The sequence below is a fragment of the Colletes latitarsis genome, chromosome 6 (assembly GCF_051014445.1).
Source record: "Colletes latitarsis isolate SP2378_abdomen chromosome 6, iyColLati1, whole genome shotgun sequence".
In the NCBI taxonomy this organism is placed as follows: domain Eukaryota; kingdom Metazoa; phylum Arthropoda; class Insecta; order Hymenoptera; family Colletidae; genus Colletes; species Colletes latitarsis.
Window position 1 is genome coordinate 7170949 of NC_135139.1, and position 26456 is coordinate 7197404.

The 26456-nt window shown below is 33.5% G+C and overlaps 1 protein-coding gene across 1 annotated transcript in view; it reads left to right on the forward strand.

The window, feature by feature from the left end:
- Positions 1 to 702: 702 nt before the first annotated feature.
- LOC143342821 (uncharacterized) overlaps positions 703 to 26456 on the forward strand; it is a 249076-nt gene continuing 223322 nt past the window's right edge. The window contains exons 1-2 of the mRNA XM_076767086.1: positions 703 to 727; positions 7453 to 7638. Coding sequence (XP_076623201.1) covers positions 703 to 727; positions 7453 to 7638 — 211 coding nt within the window. The remainder of the gene's footprint in view (positions 728 to 7452; positions 7639 to 26456) is intronic.

Genomic DNA, 26456 nt, shown 5'->3' on the forward strand with positions numbered 1-26456 from the left:
GCAACTGTACAGTAAAGTAATGCACGTATGGAATGAAAGTAAATATGCAATTAGTAAAATTGTAAGAGAAAATGAATGGAGATAAATACGTTTAACATCAAAGAAGGACTCGTGAATAATATTACGTAAGAAACGAATAACAATTGTCTACAGAAGTGCATCATTAATTTGGACTATTGTTTCCGAACGAGGCTAATACGTTATTAAAACGAAGATTTTAAATTGTTCAGAGATATTTTAGTAAAATCCATGACATAAAATATTCGTTAATTCGTTTTTATTCCACATTCATTACGTTTAATTGTTTGTGTTTACAAGTTTCATCAGCAATATATTTCTCCATTGTTAGCTTATATAGCTCTTTATTTTTAAACAAATGAATTGTTTTTTCAAAAATCTAAGAAAGCAACGTGAAACAAATGTATAAATATTCAGAAGACTGTTTAAGGTGTTAAAATTATAGTAGATACTTCGTAACGAAAATATGAAAATTTAGTGACAAGAAATTGCTGCGTTATAAATATAGATACTCCAGCTGTTTAAATCTCAACCATGTTTAAGTAAATGCTTAATATTAAGTTTACTTAATAGTCCACTTAATTGATAAAACAGGGAAAGTTGATGACATTGGAAACAATTACTTTTAACCGCAGAGCTTTGCTCGGCCGTATTTCGGTTTTGGCGAAAAGGTCGGAGGGAAAAATGTCTCTTGCGTTTAGAGTAAGCCGTAAGTTTCCAATTTATAAGCAATTTGCAGCAGTAAGCGTTTTACCGTCATTCTGGGCACAAAATCTTCTACAATCGAAAGAGTGTGTTCTCTACAGCGTATAGTCTACAAATTAATAATATCTACTACGTGCTGTTCAACTCATGAATTGCCTTCTTTTTGTTGACAATTGTAAATATACAATCAGTATTTTTGTATAACAACTGTCTAACTTTTATTCATGAAACTATTCTGTATAATTCGCTATAAATGAAAAGAAACTTGCTTCTTATGAACTCCTTGCATTTATTTTTACTAAATGTTGTTTTTGTTACATTGTGTTTATTTCTATTTAAGAAGTAGTTTTTTTTGTTTTGTTTCTTTTTGATATCAACGGCCAAGTAATGTACAATTACAGAACCGATAAAGGGGTAAAATATAAAGAGTAACCAATAATAATTTTCTTCCTTCTTGTTATTGACAATTTACAATCAATGTTTTTTAATATACCAACTGTCTAACTATTGTTTATGAAACTATTCTGTGTAATTCATTATAAATGAAAAGAAACTTGCTTCTTATGAACTCCTTGCATTTATTTTTACCAAATGTTATTTTTATTACATTGTGTTTACTTCTATTTACGAAGTAGTTTTATTTTGTTTTGTTTCTTTTTAATATCGACGGCCAAGTAATGTCCAATTACAAAGCCCATAGAGAGGCATAATATAAACAGTATCTAATAATAATAATTCCAACAAATACGTGGTGTTCTCAAGTGGTCATGATCGTTGACAAATTTTGTTTTTAATTTATTTATACGAATATTTATATGGTATACGAATACGAGCAAGAGTAGCTGTATTTGTCGAGATAATTGTTATTACACTGGAAGCAAAGGTAAATACTGTGAATATTATACAGGTCGTTCAGCCACCCCTGGAAAAAATTGTAATGGGAGATTCTAGAGGTCAAAATAGGGAATACCAAAAAATCAAGAATACCAATTTGTTGATGGAGGCTTCGTTAAAAAGTTATTAACATTTAAAGTTCCGCTCCTACTGAATTTTTTTCTCGAAAGTGTGGTAAGATTTCGGAAGTATGTGTATTCACCAAAAATGATTGTAATTGACCCCCGCAACCAAAAATAATTTTTTTAAAACGATTTGAAATTTTTTAATTTTGTCGAATTTGGGCACCTACCGCTTGTCGATTTTTCTTAAAAATTCGTTTTTGATTTTTAGTAATTTTGTTTGACGCCCTATAGAAAACTTGTCTAATACTTTTTTGTAGGTACTCATGAGCTCTACTTCAAAAAAAAGTTTCATTGAAATATATTCACTATTATAGGAGTTATGGCTGTTTGAAAATTGGACCATTTTTATGCGGTTTTTCTCATTTTGCGGGTTCAAGGACCAACTTTTCGAATATTTTTGCGATTTGTACATATTCTCCACCAAAATACGCGTAGTTTGCTTTTTTAAACATTAAAATCGTCCAATCGGTTCAGAAGTTATGACATTTTAAAGATTCGCATAAAATTTTGGGGCAACATTTCTGGCCATAAATTACATTTTCGATTAGGAATTTTTTTCTTGAAACTGAGTAGGATTTCGGGGGTATGTCTATTCACCAAAAATCATTGTAATTATCCCTCCTAGCTAACAATAATTTTTTCAGAACGATTTGAAAAATTTTTTTTTCGCCGAAAAATTGCAGCACCTACCTGAATTTTTTTCTCGAAAATGGGTAGAATTTCGGGGGTATATGTAATGACCAAAAATGATTGTAATTGAATCCCGCAATCAAAAATTATTTTTTCAGAATGATTTGAAATTTCTTAATTTAATTTTTTAATAACTTACTAACTTATTAACGAAGCCTCAGTCAAAAAATTGATATTCTTGATTTTCGGCTTATTTTGGTCTCCAGAATCTTCCATTACAAACTTTCCCAAGGGTGGCCGAACACCCTGTATAATAAAATACTCTTATTTATCAAATATTTTAAGGGAATGAATGTAAAGCAATGCCTGAATTTGAAGTGAGTTATATATTTGATTGTGAAGATAGTAGAGAAAAAAGTTGATTCTAGGATTAACTAAATGCAATTGCACTGCTTTTTTTGTAACTTTATCGTTTTTAAGAAATAGATATTGGCAAATAAATACTGCACGAAATATTTTGAAAATATACGTTTAAGAGTCCATATATTTTACTGCGAGTAATTGAGAGCCAAGGCATAGAATAATTAATTAATTAATATCGTAAATAAACGGAACTACTGAATGCTGCTAGAATACTCGATGGGAACATTCCTTTTATAGCCGGTGTAAAAGTGAGTCGATAATTTTCCTTTATTGCATATAAACAGAGAGTTCTTTTTCGTATATAGTGTGTTCCGTTATTTATAGTATAATCAGTAAGGGTGTGATTCTTCATAGTAAAATAAGTTGAAAATGTAGAATAAAATTTTCGAGATAATTTAATTTGAAAAGTCGTATAAGTGTACGATTGAACACGATTATGATTAATGTGTCGCTCATTACTCACTTTTACGAAATCGAACTCCATTACACGCAAGTTGATAAATTTAAAAATTCGATTGTTTCGAAAATGAGGTTTCGTACGAAAAAATTTTCTTCTTCTCGGAATAATATAATTGAATACAATTGAATTAAGTCAAATGAATTTGAGCTAACAAAAAAATTGCAAAAAATTCGAGAATTCTCCCTTCTCCAAACATTAAAAACACAAATAGAAATCTTGATGTTTCGACGATTTTTCAATATTTATTAACGAATAAGGGCAACGCTTGAAACGAAATTCAGACAGTAAATTTTTATTCGTGATTGTGTCTGTCACACGAACGTCAGTTTTTGCGCGTATCTATTTTACTCCATAAAGTTTGATCCATTTAATTACCCCTGCCTTTGGTAAGCAACGTTTCTTGGCCCTTTGAGGAGCATCGAGCCACGCGAATAGTGAATTGACCGCGTCGCCCTGAACTTTCACGAGTTCATATTGATCAAGGATCGTAAGCACTCGAGTATTAATTAAACGACAGAAGTTTCGTGCATGATCCTTCGGAGATTGGGGCAGAAGTTTGTTCGTCCTTTTGATACGAAAACGTTCTCGCCGTGAACCTCACCATTCGGTCCGGCAAAACGTTCGTTTTATTATATTTCGCACCTCTGTCACAAAGTCAAATCGTTGCATCCCCTACGTTCTGCGTATTTGCATCTAAAATGCGGGGAAAACATGCTAATGACCAAAATCATACATCTATTTCAAAAAGTATTTTAATTAATATTATACCATGCACAAAGGTAATGTGTAAATAAGGAATTTTTAAGATTGCATAACAAAAAGGTAATACAAGAATTTTTGCTTTAGCTTCAATAATGACTTGTTAGATTCTATCAGTTTCTGAGTTATGTTAAAACATATTGTGAAAGATAAATACAGGAAATCATTGTACTTAATGATGAATCTTCTAGTTTATTATATTTCTCTTTTATGCTTATTTTTATAATAAATTAGTTGTATATAATGAAATATATTGTTTTTGTGCAATAACAAATACAGACAAATTCTTGGAAATATTTCAAATTCAATTAATATGTACAGATAAGTGAAAACAAAAATTGAGAAAGTATACCTCAATATACATAGTGTTCGGCCAACCTTGGGAAAAATTTTAATGAAAGATTCTAGGGGCCAAAATAAGACAAAAATCAAGAATACCAATTTGTCGATCGAGGCATTGTTGAAAAGTTATTAACGTTTAAAGTTCCGTCTGTAGAACGACAATCTGCGACAGCTACGTGCGCGTAATAGTGGTTCTCACTCAGCGTGAGTGACTCTATTCACTGGCGTATCGACAGCCTTACAGTTTTCTGAGTGAGAGCCACTATCGCGCGTACGCAGCTGTTCTCAAGTTGCCGTTCTACAGGCGGAACTTTAAACTTTAATAACTTTTTAACGATGTCTCAATCGACAAATTGGTATTCTTAATTTTCGTTTTATTTTGCCCTCTAGAATCTCCCATTAAATTTTTTCCCAGGGCTGGTCGAACACTGTGTATATAACTCAAATAATTGAACTCGTTATCATCTACGATAACGCTTGCTTAATAAATCGTTTAATAATATTATCGGATATTAGTAAAACTTTGATCGTGAATATTTTGAAAAATATTCATTACCTGACCATATAATGCTATCATAAATAAAACGACGCTTCGACAAAATGAGAGATCCTAATGTATTACATTTTCTTTATTAATAACTTTTCTTGGAGTTGGACAAATATTCCTGGAAAACCAATACAAATTTTCGATTCATTCGTAAACTAGCTTCTGTTGAGTTTAGTTGGTCGCTTTAAAAAGACCCGTTAAATGGACATTAATTTACGAAGGAATAACAATTTTTTGTTGTTCGTTTGCTGTATGAAAGTGACTCGACTATAGCCTCCACTTATCATGGGAAAATCACCATTCGCGCAAAACGAAAGTCGTTGCGTGTCACGACTTATGACTCTATGACTCGTGTCTTGGTCAAACCAACGGCATTCGTCGTTGGCGGTGGCCAACGTGACCCCTGCGACTCTCGTGGCTCGTAACTTATTAGGATCCTTGCGGTGAGCCGATTAGGAGCTTTCACCCTTCAGCCAAGAAACGTGCCAGCAATCGTATAACATGTTGCCGTGGGATTGTTGAATTTTTCGTTTCGTCCAGTTTTCGTTTTACGGTAACGTTGTTCAACGTGCCTCTCAGTGATGCGTTACTCGTGATTGAGTATCCTGTGCCATAGACTGGAATCTACATTCCCGAACTAACAGGGCTGTGTGACGGTTTGAATAATAGAGTGCACATTAATTTATTTTAGTCGTTCGGTACTTCCAAAAAATAACATCTGCATCAACAACAACGCCGCCAAAAATGAAATCAAATATACAGTTTACTTACAGTTTTCTGCAATTATAAAATGGACGAAGTTAGATACTTCTTGCGTTTTAAATCATTTTTTCTCAAACTTACCTGCGAGCTTCTTGCAGAATCGATTTGTTGGTATATTTTACAATTAAGCATTTATGTTTGGGGAAATTTAATTTAATTTAGATGGTGACAATACCGCTGTACTGCTCACAGCATGCTCCCACTATTAAAATCATATTTACAATTTCACTCGGCGTGTAACTTATTTCTACACTAAAATTAAAATATCTCCTAAACCAATAATTTTTCTAGTACTTCCATATGGAATATAACGAGTTGTATCGATTAGTATATTAAAAAATGTGCGATTTCATTTAAGAAAATAAAATTGATCTTCATAAGTTCTCTATGTACCCATCCAGAAAAAACTTACCTACATCAGATTATGTGCCTCCTTAAACCATCAAATTTTTATTCATAACATTATTTCATATCATCAATAGTTTTGGAGATATTCAGCTGAATTGATTTAATTAGGATACCATCTATAGAAAGGCAAAAGCATCTGCAAAAAATTGTCTATTCTTCCATATTTTGTTTAATAGAATTTGTCAAACTTAATTTGGTTTAGTTGAATGCGTCTATTTCCACACTGAATAGTAGTATATGTTCGCGCCACCGTTCAAAAGTAGATCAGTCACTGGCCAAAAGAGTGCGCTCGAGATAGTTAGAGAAGAAGAGGGCGCGTCTAGCGTGACTACGCGCGAGAATAAAGTAAGATGGCGGCAAGTGTTGACGCGGTGCAGTGTACATGAAAAGTTTTTGTAAAGTAATAAAATAAAAAGTGACAAACTAAAGGCACAGTGTGATTAATGCCTACTTCAAACCAACAGTGCGTATTCATTCGTAACTATGTATGAAATTGCTATGTAATAACGTTGCGAATAGACGTAATTCACAGAAGAATTTTCTTCAATATATAATATGAACATTTTTTAATACATCCTTTCTTTTGAAAGAGCAAATTGAATCGACTTTAGTTCATCATTGAGTGCGTGTGTATTACGACAGCGTTTCTTAACCTGTAGTTCTCGTCCCAATAGTTTTACATGTAAAAATTATTGTCAAATATATATAATTTTCTTTCTTTGTACCATATGATTCAAATGTAACACGATGATTTTAAATCTTGAGTCAAGTCTAGTACGTTCGCGACAAAAAATTATTTCAAAGTTCGTGGTAGGGAAAAGGTTAGGAATCGTTGTATCTTAGTACGATTTAGACTTTAGCATAAACAGAAACAGCAGTTAGTGGGTATACATGGTTCCCATGAGGACTTAGTGAACAAGATATTTATTAACGCAAAATGTTTAATTAAGTAAAAAGGACGACGGAAAAAGAGAACACAATCGTTTCTCATTGTTGCTGTTTCGCGACTGCCTGTCTTGCCGTCGTGACGTCTGCGCACACATCTTCGCGCATCCCAAACAATCCTTCGTACATATCAGAGCAACTCGTAAATTTTCACATTCGCTTATTTCAAAAACGAAGCTTCAAACAAAAAAATTATATTCTTGATTTTCGATTTGTTTTGATTTCTTCTTTTACGTAGGATCATCTTTTTGATCGTATCATCGATACTGTATATCGTTTCTATGCCTTTATAGAAAACGAGAAGTCGTAAGCATTCACCAAAGTGTGTTAAATTTGATCATTCTGTTTCAAATAAACGTTAATATATATAGTCATATGATCTCTGTGTCTTTTCGAGCTTATCTGTGATTAAAGGCCTCTTGTTCGACTTTCAGGAATTCTCGGGAATTGTCCCTTGGTGCAGCCACCTCAATGGGGCACGGTGAGAGAGAGGATCCTCAAAGATGGCACTCTACAAACCGTGTACTCGTGTGAACCAGGCCGTAGATTGAAGGGTCATAAAATAGTGACTTGCACCGTCGACGGCTGGAATCATCCTATCCCAAAATGTGTCCCTTATGGTAAGAGACAAGCACTTTAATTTACACGCTTCACGCTCCTATGGTAATGGCATGCTGCAAGTACATATTATGGCCAGCTTCCATATTCTTTTGTAAAATTCAGTATTCAGTAAAATTTTCGGTTCTCGAAACTTTCTTTATTTAATCGATCAACGATTTAGCCACAGACATCTGTGGCTCTTTCCAGGGAATTTAAATAATTTCAAATACTAAACTTACATAAAATAAAACATATAAGTAAATTAAATTTAGGTGAGAGTACGTTGAAAATAATAATCATTTCCCTGTAGGTCCAATTTCGATTTTTAGGAAGCAATTATAATTATTATTTTAATATATTCCATTCATTTTAAATTTAAGACGATTGTTTGATTTTTAAAAAAAACAGAACTTCCAGTATTTTTATTCGATTGAAAAATTGTTTTCGGATTTAATTTTTAATTCTTACTCGACGAATAATATGCAAATTTGTTGTATTGATTCCCATCTGGGATTTAAAATTAATTTACGTTTCTTATTTACATTTTCAATGTTTATGTTACTTTTCCAGCATTATTAGTGATTGTATTAGTTAAATTAAATAGTTAAGTATTTTGTGCAAACTCATATTTTTATTCTAACAGGTATTAAAAATCAGTAAAAATATTTCTGTTTGGATACAACGTGTTCTTCGTGTTTTTCTAATTTTTCTTATTTAACCAGGATCCTGCAATTGTTTTGAATATTATACTTGCACATGCTTGCTAACATTTTCGAATGCTTTGTACTAAACGAAAGTTGTTGAACGATTCTTTATTAAAACTATGAGAACGCCTTTACCGCCGACCTAGAGAATTTTTAATAATACGTGCACGATATTTGTTGACTGAAAACAACGATTCTCTTTGAATGCGACGAAACGAATAGCAGTTATAGAACGGAACGCAACAAATAATATTGAACGGAGAGACGAACGAACGAATCTCCACGTATTTGTGGACATTGCGTATTTGCGTAGGCGGCAACAAACGTATGAAAACAAGGATAAGCATGTTGTTCGTGATTTATCCAGATAAACGTGTATTCAACTGACCCATTCGCTGTTTTCTCGCTCGTCGAAGTGTTCCCGTTTTGCGACAAAGGAGTCCTCGATCAGTGATGATATTGTCATTTCATTCGAGGAACGAAATAAACGTTGCTATCGTTTGATCGTCGCGTGACCTTTGAACAATTTTACTCTGTTGGATATAGCGAGCATCGATAATATTGTACAATGATTTATTCAATCGCGTTTCAGCCCTTAACAAGGGAACCACATAATGAAGTACGGACCAATTGTGATGAGATTTAGTTAAAAAATAGAGATCCACAAATATTTTACTTCTGTTCGACACGTAATAGTCTACAACAGATTTACCAATAAATTAAGGATATTCAGAGTGTTCGACCACACTGAGAAAAATTTTAATGAGAGATTCTAGAGGCCAAAATAAGGCGAAAATCAAGAATACCAATTTGTTGATTGAGGATTCGTTAAAAAGTTATTGAAGATTAAAGCGCCGCCTGTAGAACGGCAATCTGCGAACAGCGCGTGCGCGTGATAGTGGTTCTCACTCAGCATGAGAGACTCTACTCACTGACGTATCGACAGCTTTACAGTTTTCTGAGTGAGAGCCACCATCGCGCGTACGCAGCTGTTCCCAAATTGCCGTTCTACAGGCGCAACTTTAAACGTTAATAACTTTTTAAAGAAGCCTCAATCAACAAATTGGTATTCTTGATTTTCGTCTTATTTTAGCCTCTAGAATCTCACATTAAAATTTTTCCCAGGGTTGGTCGAACACCCTGTATATTTTTGGGAGAAAAGTTTATGAATCCATAATATTGGATAGAGTGCATTTGGGCAAATATGATAAATGAAATTCTAAATAACTTAATTGATAGTGTTCTTGATCAGTTATCAAAAATAATACAAAGTAAAAAAAAACCAGAAAAATGAATATTAAGTGAAAAGTAATTCAAATAAATACTGAGTTTATATTTTAAATAATTTTAAAATTCAGTTTTACTCTGTTTTTCGAAGTAGAAAATTCTTGTTTATTGTTTTCTCAATACTGTTTTAATGGTATAAAGAGTTTCTGTAAGCTTCGAGAAATACGTCCTCGAAGAGTTGCAAGAAAATATTGAACGAAAAGGAAATTATAGTTCGCTCTTATAATCGGAGTAGAATTATTGCATAAATGGCAATAATTTTTTACCGATAACGCAAAGTCCGTAATTTCATACTTTGAAGCAGTATTTATGAGCTTGCATCTGACGATAAAATACGACGGTCGGCTTACCGAATTATTTGTTTCGTTCAAGTGAATCGCGATTAAAAAGTTTGAGTAACAATGTTGTATGCAAAACAAAATTAAGTGATTGCTCGAGGCCACTGAGAGATTATCCCCGCCACATGGCATCCAGTTTTTCTCCCTCCATTGTTCCATCTTTCGTTTAACCGCATAAACCTCTGCGTGTACGCTCGCTACCTGTCAAACGCAGACATAAGCTGGCACGACGTAAAAAGTGGATGACGCGTTTGATAAGATTCACGTCAGTGAAGTGGCCTTGGGCGCCAAATTAATTCTGCTCCAACTATAACAGTGAACCTGTTATAATTTCTTATCCGCTTAATATTTCCTTACAAATTTGTAATGCATTTATTTATATATAAATATTTTCGTGCATATTTTAACATTTTTCATCTCATAGAGGAAACAATAAACAAGAAGTTTTTTAACATTTTATTCTAGACTGTGGAAAAATATAAAATTAAAAAATAAAAAATTAATTCTGCTTCAACTATAACAGTGAACCTGTTATAATTTCTTATCCATTTAATATTTCCTTACAAATTTTTAATGCATTTATTTATATATAAATATTCTCGTGCATATTTTAACATTTTTCATGCCATAGAGAAAACAATAAACAAAAATATAAACTTTGTGATAAGAAGGAGAAGCCGGAGCAGTTATAAACACAAAATTATACAGGGTGTTCGGCCACCCCTGGGAAAAATTTTAATAGAGGATTCTGGAGACCAAAATAAGACGAAAATCAAGAACATCAATTTTTTGACTGAGGCTTCGTTAATAAGTTAGTAAGTTATTAAAAAATTAAATTAAAATATTTCAAATCATTCTGAAAAAATGATTTTTGATTGCGGGGGTCAATTACAATCATTTTTGGTCATTACATATACCCCCGAAATTCTACCCATTTTCGAGAAAAAAATTCAGGTAGGTGCTGCAATTTTTCGTCAAAAAAAAATTTTTCAAATCGTTCTAAAAAAATTATTGTTAGCTAGGGGGGTTAATTACAATCATTTTTGGTGAATAGACATACCCCCGAAATCCTACTCAGTTTCGAGAAAAAAATTCCTTACCGAAAATATAATTTCTGGCCAGAAATGTCTGCCCGAATTTTCATGCGAATCTTTAAAACGTCATAACTTCTGAACGGATTGGACGATTTTAATGTTTAAAAAAGCAAACTACGCGTATTTTGGTGGAGAATATATACAAATTGCAAAAATATTCGAAAAGATGGTCCTTGAACCCACAAAATGAGAAAAACCCCATAAAAATGGTCCAATTTTCAAACAGCCATAACTCCTACAATTGTGAACATATTTCAATGAAACTTTTTTCTGAAGTAGGGCTCATGGGTACCTACAAAAAAGTATTAGACAACTTTTCTGTAGGGCGTCAAACAAAATTACTAAAAGTGAAAAAGGAATTTTTAAGAAAAATCGACAAGGGTAGGTGCCTAAATTTTTCGACGGAAAAAAAAAATTTCAAATCGTTTTGGAAAAATTATTTTTGGTTGCGGGGGTCAATTACAATCATTTTTGGTGAATAGACATATCTCCGAAATCTTGCGCATTTTCGAGAAAAAAATTCATTATGGACGGAGCTTTAAACGTTAATAACTTTTTAATGAAGCCTCCATCAACAAATTGATATTCTTAATTTTTGTTTTATTTTGGCCTCTAGAATCTCCCATTAAAATATTTCCCAAGGGTGGAAAAACTCTGTATATTGGTAAATACTGACAAATGTTCATATGTTCGCCACTGTACATAAATAGGCGTTAACTTGATATTATATAGCAGAGGAAATCTGTCTATTTAAGGGCACAACTATTTCACGCGCAACAGACCAACACTCGCGGTCATAAAATCGCAAGTTGAACGTCGAGATTGAATATATCTTATTCACCGTAAGTCAAACTTGGCGAAAGAACACTTTGGCATTATGACACTCAAGGCTGCACTTCGGTATAATGTCATGTATCCCGAGCCCAAGTATCTTGCCAGACGTCGACGTAATAATACGGCAAACGGCCCACTTGACTCATGATGATATCGTTCGGAGCGAAGATAATTTTTTTTATACCCGGCTCCTACGTCGCGCCTCGGTACTTTTAAACGGTCCATTCTGTCGTAACGCTCTTTTTTCCGCGCGTTCAAATTCAAACTCTAACCGCCGTAAACTAATACTTCATTTTCATCGTTGGACGCGGAGGGTTCGAACGACCCGATTAATTAAATCACAAGAGCTTTCGACGTGGCCGTTCCATTCGTGCAAACATGAATAGAGCATTCAGCTTTTTTTTCTCAGACATATTGAACGTAAAAATGCCACCCCTACCATCGGCCTTACTGACGCTTTAACGAAGCTCAAGATAGATTTATTAGCCACAAGTTCAAGCGAACGACCGAAGGTTAATCTTCTACTTTCGACACCGACTACGTCCAATTTCCTTTCGCCCTAATTTTCCATATTTAGGAATGATCGGTATGACTTTTAGATTATTATTGGTGCCAAACGTTGTTAGATGTACGGGTTGTTTCATAAAATGTGGATATAATACAGTTTGTCTTCGTTGTTAATTTCTTTACTTGATATGTTGTTCGCCATCTTTTTTGTATTTCTTTTTATTTTATTTATTCAATAAACGACAAGCCACATTAGTGTACAAAGTAGTAGAATATGATAATCGAAATAAGGTTATAAACAACGGACATGTATACCCATTCCTACCATGACCGAACAAGTGACCAGTCTTTCTTTTTCTCTTTTACGAGGCAATGTACTTCTAATTTTTCTATTATATGTGTAAAAAGTTGTGTTTCGAAGTTTGTTCGTAAGATATCCTTCTCTTTTATGTCGCATATTTTTTCTTAAGGCATTGAATTCTAAGAACCTGTACAAAAATATTCAATGCTTTTACTGTAAATGTGCATTAGTACTTTAATAGTACTAATTTTCATCAGACAGAAGATAAAACGCTCTTGAAAACAAATTTTCTTTCAAGTCGATACCGTAGTTAATTCCAGAGAAAATAATTATTTACGAAAAAATGGCATAATGATTATGCAAACACCCTGTATACAAATTTAATACGTTCGATGCCAACAACGAGTTATCTCGTAGGTCGAAGTTTGTGTTTAGGCGCTAGCTACGAGTTAATTCGTAGAACGTTTTTGTTTTACCTACGCCACATACGATCAAACTCGTAGCATTTTCATGTTCTTTGAAGGTATCTGGCTTTGGGAATTAGAAAAAAACACAACAATTTGGCGGAATTCAAGAGATTTATTATAATTAATATAAGTATAAGTAATTATAAAGTAAATAACATAGGATCTGTAAAAATAATCAAGCAATTAAAAATGATTTAAATTCAATATCTTTCCCATAATACATATTTTGTATTTTTATTTTACAATTAATTAATTAAAATTTGTTGGCGTGGTCGAACCGTTTTTGAAAATGTCGTTCGGCAGCGAACGTCTTAAATTCATTTTCAATTAAATAAACAATTTATCATCCGGTTTTATCGTACACCAATCGTACGATCAACAGGAATTGCGGAAACTGCTTTGGGTATGTAGCGTCAAAGTAAATGTCAAAATAAACATAGAAGGCAAAATAAATTTTAAAAGTAGTTACGTTCATTGGATAGGGGATGAAATGCCCTTTAAAATGAGAGGTCGAACAAGGCGACAACTTTATTAGTTCCGAAGATATAGCGATTTTAGTTTCAAAATAAACATAGAAGGTAGCAAAAATTATAGTAGGTGATATGGTCATTAGGTAGAGAATGAAATACCCTTTAAAACGAGTGTTCGAACAATTCGGTAGCGTAATTAGTTCCGGAGATATAGTAATTTCTGTTTCAAGTCGAGCATCGAAGTAAATGTCAAAATAAACATAGAAGATAACATAAATAATAATAATGGATATGTTCATCGGGTAGAGGATGAAAAGCCCTTTAAAATGAGCGTTCATAGAGTCCAAGTTTTATGATTGATTTAATAGTTGAGTCGACGCTATATACATTTTGTATGATACAATGAAAAATTTTATATTAAAATGACTATTCTACATCTAGGATCTAGAAACGATCATGTAGACTTCTTTGGGCGCATAGAGTCAAAGCAGATTTTAAAATAAACACAGAAGACAGCATAAATAACAATAGTTGATATACCCATCGGATAGGGGATGAAACCCTCTTTAAAATGAAATTTGTTTCAAGTCGATAGCATAGTTACTTCCGGAGATATGACAATTTTTGTTTCATATCGAGCGTCAAAGTAAATATCAAAATAAACATAAAAGATAGCACAAATTATAGTAGTTGTTACATTTGTAGGGTAGAGGATGAAATGCCCTTTAAAACGAGCATTCGAACAAGTCGATAGCTTTATTAGTTCCGGAGATATAGCGATTTTAGTTTCAAGTCGATGCGGTGGCTAGCTTCGCAGATAGAAGGGTTCGAAGCGTTTGTTTACGTTCATTGAGATGAGTGAACTCGCGCGCGTGAAAATAGTAAACAGTGCGTAGTAAATTCTTGGAAATACTACGCTTCCTGGTCACGTGACTGTCTCGACTCACGTGCGACAAGGAGATACGACGCGACGCGTCAGACGGAAACAGAGATAGTCAAATTAGGAAAAATACCCTTTTACATAAATTACGATATCTCGAAAACGGAAAGTTCGATCAACAAAAACAAAATACCATTTCAAAGAGGAAGCTTTGCCGCTGCTAACAATGCCTCAATAATTAATAAAACACTACTAGTTTCGAAACTGCACGCGTCTAAAGTTTAACTATTTTTAATATGCGTGAATAGGCTATTATACGCGAGCCGGACAGTGAGGCAGTCAAATTAAGAAAAATACCCTTTTACATAAATTACGATATCTCGAAAACGGAAAGTCCGATCGACAAAAACCAAAAGCCATTTCAAAGAGGAGGCTTTGCCGCTGCTAACGGTGGCTCGATCATGGAGTAAATGCTAATAATTTCGAAACTGCAGGTAATTAAAGTTTTAGTAATTTCAATACGGGTTAGTAGTCTACTTTAACACGGTAAGAGCCATAAGAGAATTTTTTTTAAATTGCCTATTTACATAAATTACGATATCTCGGAAACGGGAAGTCGGGTCGACAAAAACCAAAAATCATTTTAAAGGGGAGGTCTTGCCGCTTCTAACAGTGGCTCAATTATAGAGGAAACTTTAGTAGTTTCGAAACTGCACACGTCTAAAGTTTAGCTATTTTTAATACGCTGTTAGATTATTCTAAGACTGGAAACTGAAGATTCTCTCCCTTAATCTTTACTCTTAATGTCATGTGTTGACCTGAATCCGATTTAACACCTCTGGAACGATGTAGAGAAGGAAATTAAAATGGTAGAACCTTCTAATGTAAACAATTTTTAAACAAATTGTTGCCACAAGGAAAGCCACAGAGTCTTAAAATTCTTCTCATTGGTCAAAAGAATCTATTATCTCAATTATAATTCCTTTAAGCGATTTTTTTTTTGTTGTACAATCATCAAAATTTTGACGGTTTTTGAACAATTTTATGAATTGGTTGAAATAACCAAAATTACTATCTTTCTACTTAAAAAAATAAGTTTAGTTAGTTATAAGTTTAATTATACCAAGATGTCCCAGTAATTGAATATTTGATGTCTATATTGCACCAATTATTGGACGCAAGCTAGTCATAATTATTCATTTTCGTGTTGTAGCTTAATAAATAATTAAAGTTGAGGAGCACTTAACCTTATAACATTAGTTCATTTAATTAATTAATACTAAATGTCATCCTATTTATTTCTATTACAATTACAAACGTTCCATCTAAATTAATGCATGGAAGCATTTCCAATATTATTTATTATGAAGCGTATGAGCATTTGTTAAAATGAAGACATTTATTTAAAAGTGATGGTTTTTGAACAATAAATTTATTAAATATATATATAAACATAGAACAAAAAGAAGGTCCACGAATTTTCTGGAGTGGCGCGTAATTCGAGCATTCCAACAAATTTTAATATTCCTATCTATAATTTCTTATAAACGGTAGTACCGTGGGTAATGTTCTCGCGTTCTCCAAAGATTCTACATGGATTTCTTCCAATATATGGAAATATGCAAAATTCGACATTCCATATGCATCAGCCTAATATAACAAGACTATGTATATTTATGCATTAATAGGAAATTTTAATTCTCAAAAAACTATAGGATGCACTCACTATGCAAAAATATAAGAAACACTTAAAAATACAAATTATTCTATTTTGGGGCTCTATAAAGCTCCTATTTCATTAATTCTATCAATAAAAATATGAATTTGCTTAAAGATCTGCAGTCTAATTATAACTTTTCACGGGTCCAAACGGACCCAGTGCTCATGGCGAGCTACGAGATAATCCGCTCGTACGGCTGCAACTCCGTTCCCAGGATTCGAAGATCGGTAATGTCGAAGAGCTCTCGACACGTCGAAATTCAATAACACCCGCGATTCGATTCGACATACCGTACGATTCTCTTTCGAATCGTTTTCTCGCGGGTGAAGAAACGTACAACGATCGATCTTCCCTCTTGTCGAAGGTGGTTTCTTTACACACCGACCATTCGTCGGATAAGATCGCAAACTTTTCGACGACCAATTCGCATAACGATTTTCGGCCCCTAAGACCCGTCGGTCCATTAAATCACGTGGTCCCTCTATCTGGCTGTGCAGGTTAAACCGTGAACGGGTCGCGAGAGATTTGTTCTCATATATGGCCGAGATGGGAAAGAGGACGGAATCGGAGGACAGAAAACGTTCGGGACGGATGGGTGATTTCGAAGACGTTTGGGCGTGGAAGCATCCGCGAAGAAAAGAAAGCGGGACGGAAGAAGGTGGTGGGCAACGATGACGAATGGCTTTTTCGTAACACGACACATCCCAGGGGCCGTGGACCTGAAAAGCACCCCTTTCCTACCCAAACTCGCTCGGGATCGAAAGCAACGGGATTTTGCTTTGATTTATTGCCGCAGTCTCGCGCGTTGCATTCGAGAGGCAAGACGACATCTTCCTTTCCGTCTGGACGGACACGCCGTGTGCCGGTTACACGCGTAGATTCCTTGTCTCGGAAATAGTGGTCGCCAGGCTTATAGATATTTTCGTATGTACAGGGTGGTCCGGTTGCCGGTCAACGCGTATATAATATTAGTCCGTTTCGACGAAAACTAGAAAATTAACCCTTTCAAACCTGATAATATCGTATTGTTACGATTAAACTGCGGATGTTTATGGAAATTTATATTTTTATTGATAGAATTAATGAAATGCCAGCTTTCTAGAGGGATGTCTCAACCCTTAAATACAATAATTCGTACCTTACTTTAAGTATTTCTTATATTTTTGTACAGGGCGTTCGGCCAACCCTGGGAAAAATTTTAATGGGAGATTCTAGAGGCCAAAATAAGGCGAAAATCAAGAATATCAATTTCTTGACTGAAGCTTCACTAAAAAGTAATAAACAAATTAAATTAAAAAATTTCAAATAGTTCTGGAAAAATTATCTTTGGTTGCAGGGGTCAATTATAAGCATTTTTGATGAATAGATATATCCCTGAAATCCTACCCACTTTCGAGAAAAAAATTCGAATAGGTACTGAAATTTTTTGGTAAAAGAAATAATTTTTCAAATCGTTCTGAAAAAAATTATTTTCGGTTGCAAGAGTCGATTACAATCATTTTTTGTCATTACACATACACACGAAATCCTACACATTTTCGAGAAAAAAATTCCTTACCGAATACCTTATAATTTCTGGCCAGAAATGTTAGCCCAAAATTTCATGCGAATCTTTAAACCGTCATAACTCCTGAACGGATTGGACGATTTTAATGTTTAAAAAAGTAAACAACGCGTATTTTAATGGAGAATATGTAGAAATTATAAAAATATTCGAAAAATTGCACCTAAACCCCGTAAAGTGAGAAAAACCTCATAAAAATTGTCTAATTTTCAAACAGTCAATACTCCTACAATAGTGAATATATTTCAATGAAACTTTTTTCTGAAGTAGAGCTCATGGGTACCTACAAAAAAGTATTAGACAACTTTTCTGTAGGGCATCAAACAAAATTACTAAAAGTGAAAAAGGAATTTTTAAGAAAAATCGACAAGGGTAGGTGCCTAAATTTTTCGACGAAAAAAAAATTTTTCAAATCGTTCTAAAAAAATTATTTTCAGTTGCGGGGGTCAATTACAATAATTTTTGGTGAATAGACCTACCCCCGAAATCCTGCTCATTTTCTAGAAAAAAATTCAGTGCGGGGGGAACTTCAAACGTTAATAACTTTTTAACGAAATCTCCATCAACAAATTAGTATTTTTGATTTTCGTCTTATTTTCACCTCTAGAATCTCCCATTTAAATTTTTCCCAGGGGTGGCCGAACACCCTGTATATTGGAACATTAGAGATGGGAAACGAGAATTCTCGTTTCATTGAATTACACGTTACTGGCTAGTAATTTCTTCGAACACAAGAAAAAGATTTTAATATTATCCACGTGTATGTAGCTATAGCCCAAATTATGTTTGGTTTGTGAATAATATAACCATTGATAAATTCTAATAACGAGGTATAAATTGGAAGGTAAATTTCAATAAACAGAAATTTTCAACTATATTTACTCTACTATAAGATATTGTAAAATAGTTTTATACTGATTGGTTGCACATATTGACAATAGGATTAAATTAAACTTAAAAAACGTAAATAATAGTTATATTCTAAAGTCAGATTGGGTTATAAAGGATTAAGGTGGTTTTCTAGTGTGAACCTTTGGATAAAACAATTTTTGTTTTGTATTTTTTTAAAGAATATAGTTTGAAAAATATATCTGCGTAACCTTATGCTTGAACTCCTAAAATTGACGAAATTATGGCTGTTTAAAGGACGTGATGGTCAACGTCATTGTTATAGAAATATATGTAGAACTTTAAAAACACTTTTTTTAATTTTGTCAACTTTGTCCAAATACTTGAATTTTTTTCTCGAAAATGCCTAGGATTTTGGGGATATGTCTATTCACCAAAAATGATTTTAATTGTCCCCTGCAACCGAAAATAATTTTTCCAGAACGATTTGAAATTTTTTTTTTCGCTGAAAAATTTTCTGGTCAGTATGGAACTTTAAACGTTAATAACTTTTTAACGAAGCCGCAATCAACAAATTGGTATTCTTGATTTTCGTCTTATTTTGGCCTCTAGAATCTCTCATTCAAATTTTTCCTAGAGGTGGCTGAACACCCTGTATACATACATATGTCGTCGCTGCGTTCTCAAGTCGTTCCTCTGAGATTATTATCATTCATTAGGGATCTACTGAGTTGCATCGTTTACTCGGAATTGCAATAATCATTCCCAAGAAAACTTCTAGGAAACTGGTGGTTAAATATATTTCTCCAAGAATAGAAGTAACTACATTACCTTTGAATTCTTTTCAAAAATTACAATCAAAGATTTTTGATTCAATCTTGCAATTAGATGCCCACGATGTGCATTGAATATTAATATTGACTTTTATAATGTCAAGTGTCGAATTGGAATTATAATAATAAGCTACGAACAGTAACTGAATTTATAAATATTTACAGTTCTGTTAATCTTGTTTTGTAATATTGACATCAGAGTTGAGCAGAGAAAACAGGAGAGAATATTTGAGATTATAATCATTTACAGCACTGTAGTTTTACTGGCAACCTTTCTACATTCATTTCAAGGAGTATCGTATTGATTTACGAACTTGAGGATTTTACTTTATCCGAAATTAATTTTGGAGAATAATCTGATTAACCCTTGAATGCTATACTGAGATATAGTGGATTTCAGTTTATCGTCTCGTGTTTACAACTTTGCAAAGAGTGAAATTTTGGTTCCAAAATTACTTTTTCTCAACATTTTTACATTAATTATTTTTTTTCAACAAGTTCATTATATTCGGTTAACCATTTTGTACAGTTGTATAAAAGTCACAGTTCATGTACTAATTACATTAACATACTTAAGAAATTTATTTGATTTCTTTTATCAAACGCTACATCAAAAGCCACTTTGTGGAGTTGAGATTCTAGCCTAATTCTTTTCCAATACTTCTCAATTAGCTTTCTCTTTTATCCTGTTTATGAATTGTACCATCCATTAGTGTACAAAAGTTTAAAAGAAAATCATAAAATCGAGCCTTCCATTTGCGAGTCCAATCAGTATATAATCACTCAACATAAAATTGATTAAGGGGGCAGTCTCATGTGAGACCTCGAAAAAATCAACTTATTTCATTTTTTGACAGTATATATATATAAGAATGTACTGTTAAATTTTGAGATATAAATGTCAAGTATTGTGGCGACAACGTTGAGAGCTGCAATCACCTACGCCAGTGTTTAAACACATGTTTATTGTGTGCGCAGTAAAAACATGAAAAGTCAATAAAAATTATTGAAAAATTTATTTTGTATTCCCAAAAGATAGTTGAGTAAATTGCGAAAATAAATTATAGTATTAGATGTAACATTTAGCTAGAAAAAATTAATAAAGATGGTCAAATTTTGCAACGTACACATGAGACTGCCCCCTTAAGAATTTAATAAGTTTGTTGTTAATATAAAATATTTATTTTAAAGATAGTATTCCAAAGATAATTATGGGTAACGTAGGTGGGCTGGAGGATCCTCGTCTTCAGTTGTCAACGTGTCAGCTCGTAGTTCGTTCTTTCCAAAGTTAAGGCAATTCATTTTAGTCATTTTGACGACTTAATGCGCTACGGACCGAATTTCATTAATGTCCAACTGTACGTGTTCATCTGGTTGTTCGTCGAACTGCTCTATTTTAGTTGCTCGAAGGCGTAACAGCAAGTAACAACTTAATGACTACGTTGTTCGTGCGCCGTGGATAGACACACGCCGCGATTGCGAGCGCCTACGTTAAATTCCGGACTCACCGGGACGTCGACGAAGACTCCCGCTGCGACGATGCTTCTCTATCACGTAAAATGATAACGCCATAATAGATCTTCCATAATCTACAGTTTCGCTCGATATACCGGGCGCAAAAACACCGGTTAACGCCGTACACTTTTAATTACCTTCTATTTTTCCGTTTGCATTGATGCCGCTGCGTACAACTGTTTGCTCAGCTTGATACGAAGTACTTGATACGAACTTGCAGTTAGTTACGTGCTTGATTTATCCCTTAATTAAATCCGTCGATTCGCCATCAGATTAGACTGCATCGAAATAAAGTTTCGTTAATATTTTTCTGCGTCCACCTTATCGTAAAATCCAGGAATCGGAAAAATTTTTTTTCATTAATACCATTTTGTTTTACAAAAGTAGCTTTAATTTGAATTTCATACTTATAGGTTGTCCCATCGCGTTTATTCTGTAGACGATTCAAAATGTATTAGCATCGTATAAAAATAATTTGTCAATGTTGTAAGTGTTGCAAAATATTCAAAGTTGTGTGAGAGAAAGATTGAAATATTGAAGATACTATAATTAATCTTTATGCACTGTTCGAGTAATTGCTCCGCTGATTGGGTCAAATTAATTTGAATTGGAACTACAATATTTTCACACATCTGACCACCGTTTATAATAATTTATTATACAAAGCAAGTAATTATATAAAATTAACATACCACGTCTATGTAGACAAGAAATAATTTTTGTTATATTACGGTTTGTCTTGCTTTATTTGTACATTGATAATTATGAATATATATTATTTGTTCATATCTAATCTTAAACTAAATCAAGGTATCAATCTAAAAGTAAATTGCAGTGTATTTAAACTAAAATTTATACAATAATTACCAGGATATCTTAAGCTACTTTCAATGAAAATTAATTTGTTGGTAATTGATTTTACCAAATCTAAGTTCAATTAGAAGTAATCAATGTTTATATAATTTTGAATTTATTTTGATTATATAATTATAGATCAATCTCTGTACTTGATACGAACTTTCAGTTAGTTACGTGCCTGATTTATCCCCTAATTAAATCCGTCGATTCGCCATCAGATTAGACTGCATCGAAATAAAGTTTCGTTAATATTTTTCTGCGTCCACCTTATCGTAAAATCCAGGAATCGGAAAAATTTTTTTTCATTAATACCATTTTGTTTTACAAAAGTAGCTTTAATTTGAATTTCATACTTATAGGTTATCCCATCGCGTTTATTCTGTAGATGATTCAAAATGTATTAGCATCGTATAAAAATAACTTGTCAATGTTATAAGTATTGCAAAATATTCAAAGTTGCGTGAGAGAAAGATTGAAATATTGAAGATACTATAGTTAATCTTTATGCACTGTTCGAGTAATTGATACGCTGATTGGGTCAAATTAATTTGAATTGGAACTACAATATTTTCACAAATCTGACCACCGTTCATAATAATTTATTATACAAAGCAAGTAATTACATAAAATTAACATACCACGTCTATGTAGACAAGAAATAATTTTTGTTATATTACGGTTTGTCTTGCTTTATTTGTACATTGATAATTATGAATATATATTATTTGTTCATATCTAATCTTAAACTAAATCAAGGTATCAATCTGAAAGTAAATTGCAGTATATTTAAACTAAAATTTGTACAATGATTACCAGGATGTTTTAAGCTACTTTCAATGAAAATTAATTTGTTGGTAATTGATTTTGCCAAATCTTAGTTCATTTAGAAGTAATCTATGTTTATATAATTTTGAATTTATTTTGATTATATAATTATAGATCTATCTCTGTACTTGATACGAACTTTCAGTTAGTTACGTGCCTGATTTATCCCCTAATTGAATCCGTCGATTCGCCATCAGATTAGACTGCATCGAAATAAAGTTTCGTTAATATTTTTCTGCGTCCATCTTATCGTAAAATCCGGGAATCGTAACAATAACCCAAAGGTTTAGCTCGACTCGGTCCGCGAGCAATTATTGATCGTTTCAATCAAGTTAATTACGTTTAAAGTTTAACGAATTTAATCGCATTTATCATAGCCAACTATTTTAAATTCTATTCGGTTTATTAAAGTTTTAAACCCCCTGCATTTTACTAAAAGAGAGATGATTTATGATGCGATACGTTCATAATGAATTCTTACGTTTCACTTCGTCGAGAATGGTTTCGAGAACCGCTTCAAAATTATTTACAGACTTTAGAACGCTGGCGGAAATTTATTTTCTCTCGCCCTTCCATTTTTGCGTTTCGCGGTGCATTTTAAGGTCTCGCAACGATGAATTACGATACTCTAGGACAGGTTCTACATTCGTAGGCGCATTAATTAATTGCCGTGAAAAGCGGGCTGGTTTCAAAGCCCGCTGGTACCTGGAAAAGTACAAGTGCTCTCTTGTACTCACTTCCTTGATACCGATTCTGTGGCGTCTCTGCTTTCATCATCGCACGAGTTCGACCATACCACTCCGAGTTTCATGCAGATGCGCGGATTATGAGTTTGAATGGGTTCACCATCATGCCGGAACTGAACTTTTATCATACGCGTTTAGTGCTTCCTATCGATTCGGTTCCCCTTTGAGTCGGGATGCAGCCACGATTTATCGTTAAAGCGCAATAAAACGTTTCATTCGTCGAAACTTTTTGTCCTCGCGCGTTTTTTTATTAATTTCGGTGGTCCTGTATTGGCGTTCGCTGCAGGATCCTTGTAAATAGAAAGCGATTCTGTACAGTGTCATATCATTTCCCTGGGCTTGGATCCAATAGCTGCATCCCAACGCGTGTAAAAATACACAACAATCGTGGTGAATTTGCTTGTATCATCTTCACGCTTAAGAAATAAATACGTTCACCAGTAATACTTATACACAGTGAACACATACCATAAGCAAAATCAGTAAAATGCATTGGTATACGCTTAGAATTTATTATTAGAATTTAAACGTGTTTAAATAAAAGTGTTAAGTGCCTTTCACGTAAATTCGAAAAATAAAATACGGCTTTTTGTACTTCTACGCCTAGTGAGATATTTCAAAAACGTGTTTTCAACGCTTCCAGTTTGGGGTTTACCTTCACAAAGTGGATGTTAGTCGACAAACACAAGTACGTGTCAAGTATTTTTTCAAAAAATATCTCTTCCATAAATTTCATAAAAATTGGCGTCTGTGGGTTCGATGTACTCACTACTTTTTTGCAACATTTATTGACAGACTGAGTACATTAACTTTGTATACATGAGACTAATAGACATAGAAACTAGTGTCAAACGACTTTTAATCAAAATTAGTGGCTTCTTAATGTGGAGCTAATTGCCTTTTATTTTAATTGTTTTTTAATTAGTGTTAATATTTTAATTGTAGGGACTGTTTCTTATGTCAGGAGACAATTTGTGTTAATATACATGCGAAATATAAACAATACAAGGTGTTCGGCCACCCCTGGGGAAAATTTTATTGGGAGATTTTAGAGGCCAAAATAAGACGAAAATCAAGAATATCAATTTTTTGACTAAGGCTTCGTTAAAAAGCTATTAAAAATTTAAATTAGAAAATTTCAAATCGTTCTAACAAAATTTTTTTCTGTTGCAAGAGTTAATTACTATCATTTTTGGTGAATAGACATACTCTCGAAATTCTAACCATTTTCGAGAAAAAAATTCCTTACCGAAAATGTAATTTCGGGCCAGAAATGTGACTTTAAAAATTCATGTGTATCTTTAAAACGTTATAACTTCTGAACAGATTGGACGATTTTAATGTTTCACAAAGCAATCAACGCGTATTTTAGTGAAGAATATGTTGAAATTCTAAAAATATTGGAAAAGTTGTTCCTTGACCCCGTAAAGTTAGAAAAACCCCATAAAAATGGTCCAATTTTCACACAGCCATAACTCCTACAATAGTGAATATATTTCAATGAAACTTGTTCCTGAAGTAGAGCTCATGAGTACCTACAAAAAAGTATTAGACAAAATTTCCGTAGGACGTCAAACAAATTTATGAAAAATAAAAAATGAATTTTTATGAAAAATCGACAAGGGTGGGTGCCTAAATTTTTCGGCGAAAAACAAAAATTTCAAATCATTCTGGAAAAATTATTTTCGGTTGCAGAGATCATTTACAATCATTTTTAGTGAATAGACCTACTCCCGAAATCCTAACCTTTTTCCAGAAAAAAAATTGAGTAAGTGGACAAATTTTTCAACGAATTAAAAAAATTTGACATCATTATAAAAAAATTATTTTTAGCTATAGAGTTAAATTATAATAATTTTTGGTCATTAGACATAACCTCGAAATCCTACCCACTTTCGAGAAAAACATTGGAGAAGGTATGAAATTTTTCGATAAAATTAGAAAATTTCAAATCGTTCTGGAAAAATTATGTTCGGTTGCGGGGGTCAATTACAATCATTTTTGATGATTAGACGTGCCCCCGAAATCTTGTGCATTTTCGACAAAAAAATTCAGTACGGGCAGAACTTTAAACGTTAATAACTTTTTAACGAAGCCTCCATCAACAAATTGGTATTCTTGATTTTCGTCTTGTTTTGGTCGCTGAAATCCGTCATTAAAATTTTTCCCAGGGGTGGCCGAACACCCTGTATAATAAACATATTTTAATTAGTTGAGTCTATCAAAATGTTCCAAATCCAACAAAAATAATTGCAAAGTTGATGTTTCCAAACTTCTGTCTTCATTATAGTGTCTTATAGGAGGAAAGATTCCAGATGATAGAGTGGGATAACACAGAGAAAAAAGGGAATAGTGACTGAAAAACCATTTATGCTATATTATATAATACATACTAGTGAGTTAATAATTAATGAACTTAAGGTCTAGGAGCACTTGTAATCTAATGGTACTTAGCTTAATGTTTACAAAAAGGTGAAGAAGATAAAGGTTGTTTTCTTTATATCTGATCCATGGAAATCGAGCAGACCTCTTTTTGGAATTGTTGTTGATCTTGTTTCTGTAGTCTTCGACAGCTTCATTGCATTTTTATTCGATGTTTTCTCTTGTTAGAAGGGAAGAGTTACTGGACCTAGGTTTACTCGAGCTATTTTATATACGCTACCAAAGCGAGAGCATCTATTTCGGAGCCACCCAGTACGGCGTTCGTTCGAAATCGTTAATTGCCGGGGCAACATAGCATAAATACCAGGCTTTTAGCCCTTTATCACTCACCAGCCAGACGCAGAATCTTCAAAAAGGCGTTCTCGTTGGCGGTTTACCAGAGAACTCGACGATATACTTCCGGATCGACTCTCTGTACGAAGTGCCCACTCATCGAAGCCCTCCTTAAGAAGGTCGAGAGGTCACGGTGTTTCCCTCGGCTCGTGGAGCACACACACGTAGTCCCAGGACGGCGGTTGGCCATCAAAGAAACTGAGATATCACGACGTACTGGCGTAACGGCGTGCCTCTTTCGTTTGTCAACACAACCGGCCACGAAGATCCC